We start from the raw sequence: 13,236 nt of genomic DNA, 5'->3' as shown, positions 1-13,236 counted from the left end.
AACTGAACGCAGCAGACATGGCAACGCCGTTCCCCCCAGAGCAACACAAGCCCAGGAGACTGTGACTCTGATACTAAGTGGCCACCAAAACCTGCCAAGTTTCAGGATACACAGATGCTGCCTCCACATAATCAAAGAGGGTGCAGTTTGAAGGATTCAAATTCCCAGTTTGGGGGGCTCTTCTTGGCAGAAATGAAAGCTTCCTTCCTACTTAAACCATGGTGTTTTGTTTTCATGAGAAATAGAGGCAGAATGAAAGCTTCCTTCCTACTTGCATGGAACAAACCATGAGGTCATGTAGGAAACTGCATCAAACCATACCCTGTGAAATTAATTTCTGAGTTCCTGGGCTACCTCAGCAATACATGATTTCATTAGAAAAGTGCCAAAGCTGTTAGAGGGAAATTAGAAATAATGTGGAGAAACAAGACCATTAAAACTAAGAGCGTATCCCTACTTTCGTAATCCCTTTAACCCAAAGTATTCACAGGATGAGAAACCATGGTTATGGCAGAATTTTAAATCGATTTTAGAATTAGCTTTAAGTCCCTTAAGGGAAACGCCATCATTTCTAACTTAGCAAAAACAGGGAGATAGCAGTTTTAACTGTTCCAGAAGCAGCAATCACATGACTCATTCTGATTTCCCAAGAGCTAAAGAGAAGTAAACCACCATACCCATCAGGGGGTAGAAGTGTGTCACGAGAGAGGCCCCCGTCTGGTAGCAGGAGAGAAACAGGCTGAGGTAGTGCTCTGCCCCGTGGGGCGGCGGACTCTGCTGGTACCAGAGGGACCGGGCGAAGCCGAGGCACAGCTGCTGGTGGGTGCGCATCACAGCCTGCATGGAGCTCTGCGACAGGCCGGCGGGGGCCGCCTCTTCCTGCCCACCTGAAGGCCCCTTCTCCTCTAGTGTGGGTTCTGCCAAAATATCTGCAAAGTCCTGTAAATAACATTAAAGCAACTGAACTTGTGAAAATCAAAATCCAGTTCTAATCAGATTGAAAGGAATGGGGAGGGATGGAGTGTGAATGATCAAGATGAGGTAGCATTCATTATGTGCACTAAGAAGTTATTTTAAAAATTGCAAAACCGTTCAAAGGGAATGTAACAGCACCTAACAAAGTGTTGCAGTCAGTTATAGAGTGAATCCTAAGAGTTCTCATCACAAGGAAAAAAGTTTTATTTTATATCTATATGAGTGAGTTCACTATACTTATTGTGGTAATCAGTGCATGACAGATAGAAGTCAGATCATCATGCTGGGCACCCTAAATTCAAACACTGCTGTGTGTTAATTATATCTCAATAAAACCAGAAGGGGGAAAAAACCACCCAGCCAATCAGAGGTGAGGGGTGTGGCCCAGGGGAGCACACCCACCTGCTCGTGCGGCGGGAACTGGCTCCTGAACGCGCGCTCCTCTTCCTCCTCCTCGCTCAGCGCTGTCCGGGGGGTCCTGCCCCGGTATCTGTACAGGCTGCTCTCCTGCGCGGCCTTCTCCTGGGCTATGCGTTCCTGCTCGTCCCACTCATTGATGATTTCCTAACAAATCACACATTCCAGCAGAAGCTTATTTGTCTTTGCTCAGGCACTTAGTGAACAAAGGCAGGATTTGCTCTCTCTCTCTCATTTCTCATGAAAATAAAACACCAGGGTTCAAAAACAAGCAAATGACCATGTCCAAGAAACTAAATTCCATGCAGCAGAGAGTAAATGGGCTTTGTTTTCAAACTATGTATCTGTAGCAAACTGGTTTTCCTAAAGTCTTCCTTGCTGTATTGTTGCAATTTTGCAGGTGTGAAAATCTGCAGGACTGGGGACCTGCCGTCAGGCCTGGGTGGCGCTCTGTGCCAGGGGTCAGGGAAGTGGGCATCTGATGCACACTGCACTTGGCCAGCACCTCAGGGAGATGGACGGCCCGTGGGTTCGGAAAAGAGAAAACAGACGGGGGACTGGTTGTTCCTAGGCAACCAATCAGGTAAAACTGGGCCATACCTTACCAGACATTTCCTAAATTCCCTACTACCTCTAAAGTCCTCTAATTGGCAGAAACTATCATGAAACTGCCCAGCACTGAGGAGGACCGAGGACATGAGCCTCCTCCATTCAGGAAGACGGTTTGTATCAGAAGCCTAAGCCAGCAGTTAACCTTTGTCTCTGCAATTCTGCTTTCTCGAAATTTTACCCAAAGATCTAGCTTTAAGACTTTTCTTAGAATGGCACTGGTTTGGGTTTTTTTCTCTTCTAAAATAGCAAAAAGACTTTACATACAAATGTAAATATTTAGTGACAGGGATATACCTATGTGCTAACAGTTCATATGGTTCACATGGCTTTAAGTGGCAGAATCTAACAATTTAGCCTATACTTATCCTTTTAATTGTCTACAGTGAGAACGAACTGCTTTTGTTGGTAAGCGAGAAAAGCAGAAGTTATTTTCTTAATGTTAATAGAAGTTGATACCATTATATGGCAAAACCCATCGTAAACAAAGTCAACACCAACAAACGAGGAGAGACCATCTGCATGTGCATCAGGAACAAAGGACTGACGTCACTAATAACTTTTTTTTGATCTCTTAAAAACTAACACAGACCCCTAAGCCTGACAATTAAATGTGAAAAAGCAAGAAACAGCTACTCGATCCCCACTCCCTAACCACACGACCCCATCTACGTCAGGCGCCCTGCTCGTGTCCCCAGTGCCCGGCTGGAGGTGGGCCCACCTGACAGGCGTGTCTGAAGAGCTGCAGGGCCCGCTGGTCCAGCTCTCCCTTGCAGAGCGCATGGGAGCGCAGGTATAGGAGGGCGTTCAGCAGCAGCTGTTCTCGGCTTGGACAGGGGCTCTGGCCCTTCTCTTCCAGCTCCCGTCCTCCCGAGCGCTTGAGCATCAGCTTGCTGAGGCCACGCAGCACCTCCTCCGACTTCACAGAGCACAGAGCGTCTGCGTGGGCGTAGTAGGTAGGGAAGGCAGGGCCCACCGACGGGAAAGCCAGCAGGGATGTGGCCAGGACCCCCAGGCTGTCTGCGCCAGCCAGGCCACCCTGGAGCGAGGCGTGGACCTCGCCTGCCACCAGCCGCATGCCGTGTTGCAGCTGCAGGATGGAGGCCTGCAGCGGGGCCGTGGCGTCTGGGTACAGGGCAAACTCCTCGGCCAGCCGCCTCCGGAACTGGTGGTGCGACTGCTGCCAGGAGGCCTCCTCCTTCAGAAGGTTCTGGGCCACCTGGGCGGCCCGAGGTCCATCCGCGCGCAGGGCCTGCAGGAGCCGCGTGAGCAGATCCTGAACGGCGGGCGCCTGGGCGATGCTGCTGACGTAGTGGTGGATCTCCTGCACCAGGGCCTCGTACGTAGGCAGCGGGGGCCGGCAGGCCTGCTTCTTGGACAGGCTGCAGATTAAGTTCTCCAGCTGATCAATTCTCTGGCGAAGCAACCTAAAGGCAAACCAACACCATAGGCAAATTCCATCAGAGGCAAAACAACAAATCTAGACTGAGCTCTTGGGAAATAGAAGGCAGGCATTTCGGTTTCTGAGGCCTAAAATGATGATATACTGACAATTACAGTGAGAGTGGATTACACATCTACAGCATTAACTGTGTGTGACCCGTGTCGTCAAGCACTTTGGACGCACATCCCACTGAAGGAGGCACTATTTTATCCCGCTTTTACAGAGAGGGCACTGAAGTGTTAAGGCAGAGTGGTCTACCCGAGGTGTCAAGCTGATGGAACTCAGAACCCACTAAGCAGTACTTCCTCAGGTATCAGGTGCCCGGGTGCCTCTCATGGCACCCAACTCCTTCCACACCGAGAGGAAGCTCTGCGTTCAATCCTCCCGGCTCCACGAGAGTCCTCCCCCTCCTTGCACAGAGTATACTTTTCCTGACTATAACTGTGGTTTTGGGATCTACTTGCTAATAGAGCTCACAGATGTAGATCATAAGCTCAGTTTAACACTGCAATTACACTGCAAAATGTCTTTTTGAAAAGAAGACTCTAGCTGATAATCCCAAGTTCCAATAATCATCACTGCAGAGTCACCTGATGTGAGGGTGACAATGGCTGAGGATGACGTCGTCTTCCAGGTCTCTTCCGGTCTGCAGCTGGAGCGAGAGGTTCCGGGTCTTCCACTCACACTGCAGCTGGTGTAACTAGCACAAAAGGAGGGACCGGCTTGCTGCGCCCAGCCAGGACCAGGCCTGAGACACGCAGCCCTGCAGGAGGGTCGCTCCCTGGGTGGAAGGAACCTGGACTCCTGAACGACCCAACGGTTGGGGGTGGCTTCTGCTTCACTAACCTGGACCACTCACCTCAGAGCTCTCAGGTGAAGAGGAACTGTCTCACTGATGCCAATGAACTGCTGACTCTCTGCTACAGCAGCTTGCCCTTCACCCCAACCAATTTAATTTTCCTTCCTCCAAATAGAGGTCTAATATATCACTATTTAACATACGCAGTTCCTGAGTTTGGTTGGGCGTTCAAACAGCAAGCAGCACATCACGTTATCTGACTCTACCTAATTCCTGAGATTTGGATAACAAACACCAGCAGTTCAAGACCTAAGGTCTACTCATTGTTGTTGCCTAGTCACCAAGTCGTGTCAGACTTTCTCATGACCCCGTGGACTGTAGGCCGCCAGGCTCTTCTGTCCGTGGGGAATCTCCAGGAAAGAATACTGGAGTGGGTTGCCATGCCCTTCTCCAGGGGATCTTCCCAATTCAGCGATCGACCCACGTTTCCCCGTCTCCTACGGCGGCAGGCAGATCCTTTACCACCGCCCCACTTGGGATGGCCCTGAGAAATACCGTGCCCTGTCTAAAGGAGTTACTCAAATCCAAGAATCCAAAACTTCATCTAGGCAGAGGGGTCCAGACGGTGAGGGACACCATGAGCGTTGAGGACAGCCTGTCTATCGGTGGCCTGTAACCAGCGTGGCGGTTATAGAACCCCTCGTGGTGCCTGACCCTACTCAGAGCAACCCACGGACAGGACGACGCAGTCTGGGGACACACCCCTGGAACGCCACAGGGCAGCTCGTGCTCCGAGCACCCAGGAGGGCGGAGGAGGAGCGATACGCTGAGCAAAGCCCGCCGGCCAGGGCGCGGCCCGCACGCCGGCCCTCCCGCGTACCTCTTCCTCGGCGTACTTGAGCTTGTACTGCCTCTTCACGGCGGGGTCGAAGCGCGCCTGGGGCAGCCAGGTCTGGATCTGGAGCAGGCCCAGGCTCACCCACAGGCTCCCACGGCGGGCCGGCTCGGGCAGCTCGCGCTCACCCTCCAGCTCCCCGAACGAGTGGCGCAGGGCGGCGAGCAGGAGGCCCAGCAGGTCGTTGGGCAGCGCCTCCTGCCTGGCCAGCTCCCCCAGAGTCTCGGCCACGTGCTGGAAGGCCTGGCCATCCCCGAGCAGCAGCTGCCGGCAGGCGCGCTCGTGCTCGTGCTGCCGGGGCGCGGGCAGCAGCTCCGCCAGGCCGGCCAGATGCCGGCACAGCACCAGGCCCTGGAGCCGGGAATCCGTGCGTCTGCGGGGACAGGGAGCACTCACTGGGTCTGCACTGCAGTCACCAGCATTCCTCTCTGACACTGGCGTTCGTTCTTCCAGAAAACAGCGAGGCAGCCTACACTGCTCTCCAGGCTACACCTGGAGATGCATTTCTGTTCTCGGTCTGATACGATGTTCGAGGCACCGCCCTCGTGGTGACAGGACACTGACAGCTGGCAGAGGCCAGCTCACAGCGGTCTCCGTTATGGGCTGAAAACCTGCTCCTCCAGCCAAGACACCTGTCCTCCACCCACCGGGAACAGCCACTACCCAGGCGAGCTCTGACCGAGGTCCCGTGACACACCCTGGAGGAAAGTCCCGTCCACCCAGGAGAGGGGATACCTGAACTCCGCCGCCACCGGGACAGCCATGTTGGTCCAGAGCGCCGCGCTGACGTCCCGGAGCTGCTGGCACCTCTCGACCCACGCCCCCAGGGTGACGTGCGAGGACGACAGGACCGGCAGGCCGCTCGCATCCCAGGGACCTGCCCTGCAGCTGCCGGTCACCATCTCAAAGCAGCACTTGGAGAACACGGCTCTACTGAGACCGCCGGGACCCTGACCGAGGGAGAGGAGTCAGGTTAACTTTCAGAAATTAACTAACGGGTTTCAACGAGCAGCACTGGGGCGCCTCAGGCTGTCAGGAACAGGTAACCGCCATCCTCAGACAGGACCAGTCTGGCAGAGTGGGGTCGGCTGCAGTGGGCCCCGAAGGACTCCACTCTCTACGAACGAAGAGCAGGGGGTGCTTTTGTCAAGCAGGAGAAAACCCCTCCCATCTGGGCATCAGGAAGACCATTTCTGCAGCAGGGCTGGGGGCACACTGCAGAACAGTGAGACCTGGAGGGAGGGGAGGCCTCTGCTCCCTGGACTGTTACCTGGGACACAGGAGCAGTGTCCATGACAACAGGTGAGGGGTGGGGTGCTTCCTGGACTGTTACCTGGGACACAGGAGCGGTGTCCATGACAACAGGTGAGGGGTGGGGTGCTTCCTGGACTGTTACCTGGGACACAGGAGCGGTGTCCATGACAACAGGTGAGGGGTGGGATGCTCCCTGGACTGTTACCTGGGACACAGGAGCGGTGTCCATGACAACAGGTGAGGGGTGGGGTGCTTCCTGGACTGTTACCTGGGACACAGGAGCGGTGTCCATGACAACAGGTGAGGGGTGGGATGCTCCCTGGACTGTTACCTGGGACACAGGAGCCGTGTCCATGACAACAGGTGAGGGGTGGGATGCTCCCTGGACTGTTACCTGGGACACAGGAGCGGTGTCCATGACAACAGGTGAGGGGTGGGATGCTCCCTGGACTGTTACCTGGGACACAGGAGCGGTGTCCATGACAACAGGTGAGGGGTGGGATGCTCCCTGGACTGTTACCTGGGACACAGGAGCAGTGTCCATGACAACAGGTGAGGGGTGAGATCCACAGGAAAGCAAGCCTCGGCTGTGTGCAGCTCTTGGTGAGCCGTGAGGTTTAACACTAAAGGCTTTGAGACGTCTTATAGTAAAGGAATCAATTTTGATATAGAAATGGAACAGAACTGAGTCCTACATCCATGAAAACTTGTGAGAATAAAGTACTGTGTCAGAAGTGGCGTTTCAAATAAGATGGAAAGAATGAACTAGATGAAACTAGTGTTGTTAATACTGCTTTTGGATATATTTGTTTGTAGAAGATTAAAAAATTTACATCCCTACCTCAAAAAACAAGATATTCTGATGAGCCTGACATAAACATGAAAATGAACAAATGGTTTTTCACTCTATGGGTGGTGAAGAAAGACTTATTTAAAAGCATGTCAAAGCCACAAAGTAAAAAGTGGCTGGTGTATCTGCAAACTATAAAACGTGTGTGATATAAGAAAACGTCCTCAAACCTGTGAGACAATAGAAATATATTTCCTTCAAACCTGAGAGATACTAGAAATATATTTCCAACCATGTTAGGTGAAGGTTTAATATGCATAATATATAATGAGATCTTCATTAATAAAATGACGTTTAATGACCCTTTTTAAACAAAATGGGCAATAAACATGACTGGAAAATTCAGAGAAAGAAATAAAAACAAACAATATACATATGTAAAGATGCTCTATCTCAATAAAAATCAAAGGAATACAAATTAAAACAAGTTCTAAAGTGAACAACTGGTAATAATTCAAAGTATTAACGACACCAAGTGGGGCAAAGATATGGAAACACAGGATATGAGAAGTGATCCTGACTTCATGTCTTCCCTCTTCACCGTCTCCTAGCAGGAAGAGTGAAAAACACACCTACTTCCCTAGATGTTCTGGTAACATATATAAATCTCTTTAAATGTGCAGACACCTTGGCCAAGGGTTAAACCCCAAGCCTCATCACGATCCATGGAAACAGCAGACAACAGACAGAGGCGTGCACAAGGGCAGCTGACGCAGGGGTGCTTGCTACAGGAAGCGGGAGGGGAAGGCAAGACATCTCACGTTTATCAATGAGAGAGCGATGAATGCTTTGCAGCACAGCAGGAGAGGGGAATACCTTAAAGACAGCGAGCTGGTGACAGGTGCAAATGTTCATGACACGCTATGTGAACCAAGGAAGTAGCCTTGCTTTTGATTACACACGAGAGGAATTTTTTCTACTGTCAAACGTTTTTATAATTTTCTGCCGACAAACCTTCAATGTGGGATCCAGAAGAGATCTGGGGGTCTCCCTCTGCTCTTCACCAGACAGAGGGTTCCAGGTCAGCCAGTACTCTGGATGTGTGGTCACAGTGCTGCTCCAGAAAGACGTAAATGTGGAGCTGAACAACTCGGACCACAAAGAGATCCTTTCTTCAGCAGTCATCTAGAGATAAAGGATTAATCAGGTAAGAGAGTATTCGAGAAAGATTCTATAAATCCAGTTATAACATCTCCATCTTGTAATATCATCCAGAACATGGATTTAAAGATTATTAATCCTAATGTTTCTGATTTTCTGCCACCCCAGACATCTTAGTTACATTATTTAACCTATTTATACTTTGATAAAACAAACATGAGATCTGATTCAGTAAGACTGCATGTGAAAATGTAGTAAAAATAATCACATAATTATGTATCAAAATAAATGAATAAAACATTATCAAAAAAATTTAAGGCTGTACTAATGAAGTAATAGTAACTACAATTCAACACTATTCATATTCAACAAGTTAACTCTCTATGGAAGAGTAAAAAACACTGATTATACATTTTTGAGCAAATAAAATAAACATTAGTAAATATTTTAGCCTCATTTAACTGGGAACCAAATGGAATGAAACTGTGATAAGAGCATGAAAATGCCTAAAATATCACTGCAAAAAACATTCAAAGTTCTCCTCTTTGAAACTTAATTCAGAAAAGATTAGTTTTACAACATGCGATTTTTGAGATTATTCTGCAATGTTCTGCAACCAGTGTGCCACAGAAAATCTAATCAGTTCACAGCGCAAAGGCGGCTTTTTTATTTTGACTTTGATTTTTACCTTTTGATGGTGCGCTAAGGACCAAAGGTCTCGAAGCTCTTGAGGAGTAACTGGTGTGTGCTTAAGACAAAATGTGATGTAATGGCTTATCTCCTCATCTATCTGAGGCTGCTGGTACTTGCTTGGCCTGCTCAAGAAATAGAAAGGGGGAGAGAGTAAGCTGTGGGCTTTCCATGAACTGCTAGAAAACTGCTATGGAAGGGGAGATGGAACACACACAAAACAGGCAAAGAATCAATAATTTTTGGCTTTCCAAAGTGGCAAATGACCTCCCTCTGCTTCAGCAACTACTCCCCCTCAAGACAAGGCTGTGCTTTGTTTTAAATGTAGTATACACAGAATAAACTTCCATGAAAATAAGCTGCCCCAAAGGGAAAAAACCTGAAGGATGGCTCACCTTCTCAGACAAGCCTGTGTCATAAAATCAGCTGTGACTTTGTACTGCCAAAGCATGGCCAGGTATTCCATCACAGGCCACAGCTGAACACTCCTGGTGAGCTGGATTAAGGAGCGAAAGTCTGGCTGCGACAGAAAGGAAGCTTCAATGTGCTTCTTCTCCAGAAAACCAAGTGAAATTCCTTTGGCTTTTAGTTCTAAACACTGAGCATTCACAAGATTCTTCAATGCATCTGTCAAAAAGATACACAGCAGTCAGTGGTCAGGCTCAGATTCCCAACAGCCAGTTATGTGACTATGAGCTCAACTTGAGTTCAGCTTCACCTGAGCTCGAGTTTCTCATGAGTTAAATAACACTATTAATACCTGCACAATTCCAATGACAGAATTAAGTACTGTATGTAAAGTTTAGCCTTACGCCTGACACTTATTTAGTGGTCACTATAGTATATGGGGGGGGGGCAAAGAAGGAGAAGAATATCTAAGGGAGAAATTTTTTAAACTTACTGACACAAGAAAAAGAAAAAAAACAACAACTTATTGGCTGCAGAGAACATGCTTAGAACCACTGTCAGCTAGCCACACACCTGAGTCGACATCTTCCAGAATATTAGCTCGGAGGACCAACCCCCAGGCCCGGAGGAGACTTTTCTTTAGTGTCCCTTCAGACGCAACCATTTGGAGCCGACTAATGTCTTCCTGCCATCCACTCTGCCCAAGAGCAGGCATCCACTCTCTGATGGTAAGAGCTTTGTTAAAGACCTTCAGTTGTGAAAAACACTCTATGACCAGCTCGTCCTGAAACAATAAAACCCAGGAGAGCCTATCACAGAGGAGAAAAGCGATTCTTTCTAGAAGTCTGTTCATGTCTGAAAGTTGTTAAATATTTCCTCAATGCTTCTACAAACAAAGTTGGTTTACTCCTGTTGCTCTAAGGATATTTTACAGTAACAAAGTTAAAAGTCTACTCAATCTTAGAAGTCTCAAGACTAAGCAAAACAGTAACACTTAACAAATCAGTAAATAGTGCTCACTGAACATTCAAAAATTTGCAGGCAGGGCTGGGTCTAGTTAAATGGCAGTGCCCATATTCCAAGAATGCTTCAGAACAGGTCACACCTTTGTGTTTACTACATGCTTCCAAATTGTACCTTAAAAGGAAAGGGTCGTCCCAGGAACTTCTGCAACTTCTTTACACCTGCGAATCCACCAGTTGGGCTCTCCAAGCAATTCTGAATATGTTCTGAAATGGTCTGAACCTCTTTGTAGTATCTTTAGCAGAGGAGATAAAAGGGCAGAAGGGAGGTGAGGAAAGGGGGGAGTGCTGGATATTAAGGGACACTGCATATACTTTATACTAGGTTTACATTCACCGACAAGTCAAGGAGGGAACAAACCAAAGTAAAGTAGGAAGAAAAACATTTCCTTTCCAAACATCAATCCTGTAGATACTGACGTTGTTTCTCTAGATATGAGTCTTACTTGTCTTCATGGTTCATCAGGAGCTGGGGGATCCGACAGACCAAATGTTTTAAAACCCAGTGCCAATGAAGGGCAAGCAAGGCCAGGCCCGAGGCATCTACTTTTACTGTGTCAGCCATAGTCCAAAACCGGTCCCGCCACCGCACAGAACCCAAGATCTAAAAACAAAGCAAACAAGACTGCTCACAAACATCTCACAGTAAAGGACACAAAACACAGACTTCAATCGTGAATCAATACGCAACATACACATGTTAAAGATCTAGCATTTGACTGGAAAACTTTTTAGGGGTATTAAGGCAGTCAGACAAGGCAAAGATCTTTCGTCCTATCACTGGAAGTTCAGAGCTATCGGGGAAAACAGAGTCACTGGGTCATGTGGTAAGTGTGCACCCCATGTGATAAGAAATCACAACCTGCTTTACAGAGAAGCTGCACTCTTGAACCCCAACCAGCAGTAGAGGCAGGATTCAGTTGTTAACCTTAGCCGTTCTGGTGAGTGGACCTGCACTGTGGTTTCAATTTACATCTCCTGGATAACTAACGATACAGAAAAATTTCCAAGTTCTCAGGGGGCATTCATTATCTTCTGAGAAACATCTATGCAAATTCTCTGGCTCCTTTTTAAAACTGGGTTCCTCTTTAAAACTCGGCTATTACTTTGGTTTAAACAATTTATATACAATTTATAAACAGGGTCTCCTAGTGTTTTCATTCTCTTAAAGCTGTCTATTAACAACCATTTTTAATTTTGACAAAACTGAATTCATCAATTTTTTCTTTTATGAAGAATGCCCTGAAATCTCTGCCTATCCTCAGGCTGTGAATATTTTCTATGTTTTCTTTTAGAGGTTCATTAACTTTAGCTTTTAGACATAGGTCTATAATCTATTTTGATGTTAACTTTTCTGACATAAGGCAGGAGTAAAGGCTCATATTTATTACATGGATATCTAGTTTTTTCATCACCGTTTGTTAAAGAACTGTTTCCCTCATTAAATTAATTCACCATATATTAATTTTGAGGGTCTGCTTCTAAGTTCTCTTTTATTTCATTAGTCTATGTCTATCCTTATGACGATAACTACTGTTTTCATTAATGTAGTGTTGTAATGAAAAATCAGGTACTCTGAGTTTCTAACAATGCTGTTCTTATAATTGTGTATTTTTATGGCAAAGCAGTCTCCAGATTAGTGATAATCTTTCAGGTTTTACGGTGTGAAAGCTATTTTCATAATAATATCATATTATTTGCCCTCTTTACTATGGTGACATCTGCACTGATGGTACCAAAAAAAGGGCAGGAGCTGGGGTGGCAGACAAGCCGTGACTGGGCGTCTGGCAAACAGCGTGCGGAAAATCAAAGAATCTGTCAATTCACGAGAAACAAGACTGCTGAAAATAAAACTCAAAACTTAAGTGAAGCTCAGAACTCTGAAAAACTAAGAGCTTGACAAATTCCTAATACTTAAGATTTTCTGATGAAGTCCTGCAGTAATTTTTCAAGAGTATGACTTCTTAATTTATACTGTAAAGTGAAATGTGCCAACATTTGGAAGATCTGATAACTCACTTAACAATACTTTACAAATTACCAATGCACGAGCTGCAAATATACACAAGCGTGACATGCAAGGATAAAGTCCGTCCAAAGTGCATGCCGGGGCAATGGATTTTAACACATGACAAGATCGCTGTTTTTTCAAATTCCACGTTATAAGTGACCTTTACAAAACTATCACTTGTCAAGCTGTGGTATAGGATCAAAGGACATTCACAATTACGTGGGAATGTTTGTTAAACTAGCCTTCACTTTCCCAGCTCTTAACAACATGAAATAGAGGTCAGCTTCTCTTTACAAACTTCAACCCATACAACATACCGTTAGACAGCAAATCAGGGGCAGGTGTGAGAAACTGGCTTTCCTTCTGTTAAGCCAGACACGAAGAGATTTGCAGAAATGTAACACCGTTCCACTCTTAATTTTTGTTTTGGAAAATGGCTGGTTTTTCATTAAAAATGTTATTCATATTAACATGAATTTGTTACTGTGTTTTTAAACAGACTAACACATAATTTTTTACATTTCTCAGATTTATTTCCTAATATGGTAAATATACATGTAACCACATACGCAAAAGTTCTTTGCGATATGGGGATGGCCAGCAGGGCGGGGCGGGGGCGGGTCTTGAGACTAAAAATTTAACACCTACAATTCTAATTTATCACAATTACTAGAATAATCTGGATTCAATCCCAGTTTAGTCCACATGTGAGAATCATGTCTAAGAAGGTTTAAGTGAACTAAAACATAACAGTTAAAATT

General features: G+C 46.8%; 1 protein-coding gene across 3 annotated transcripts in view; it reads right to left on the bottom strand.

Moving 5' to 3' along the window:
* Window positions 1–13,236, bottom strand: part of MDN1 (midasin AAA ATPase 1) — a 138,603-nt gene that overhangs the window by 40,012 nt on the left and 85,355 nt on the right. For all 3 annotated transcript variants that reach the window (XM_065911703.1, XM_065911704.1, XM_065911705.1), the window contains 12 exons: window positions 10,911–11,068; window positions 10,580–10,700; window positions 10,016–10,226; window positions 9,430–9,661; window positions 9,033–9,159; window positions 8,198–8,368; window positions 5,875–6,089; window positions 5,125–5,512; window positions 4,036–4,145; window positions 2,723–3,428; window positions 1,378–1,539; window positions 678–939 (listed from right to left, as the gene is read on the bottom strand). In XM_065911703.1, coding sequence (XP_065767775.1) covers window positions 678–939; window positions 1,378–1,539; window positions 2,723–3,428; window positions 4,036–4,145; window positions 5,125–5,512; window positions 5,875–6,089; window positions 8,198–8,368; window positions 9,033–9,159; window positions 9,430–9,661; window positions 10,016–10,226; window positions 10,580–10,700; window positions 10,911–11,068 — 2,863 coding nt within the window. The remainder of the gene's footprint in view (window positions 1–677; window positions 940–1,377; window positions 1,540–2,722; window positions 3,429–4,035; window positions 4,146–5,124; window positions 5,513–5,874; window positions 6,090–8,197; window positions 8,369–9,032; window positions 9,160–9,429; window positions 9,662–10,015; window positions 10,227–10,579; window positions 10,701–10,910; window positions 11,069–13,236) is intronic.

The sequence above is a fragment of the Muntiacus reevesi genome, chromosome 19, assembly GCF_963930625.1.
Source record: "Muntiacus reevesi chromosome 19, mMunRee1.1, whole genome shotgun sequence".
Classification (NCBI taxonomy): Eukaryota; Metazoa; Chordata; class Mammalia; order Artiodactyla; family Cervidae; genus Muntiacus; species Muntiacus reevesi.
Note: the sequence above shows the minus strand (reverse complement) of the source record. Positions and strands in the feature narration are given on the sequence as shown.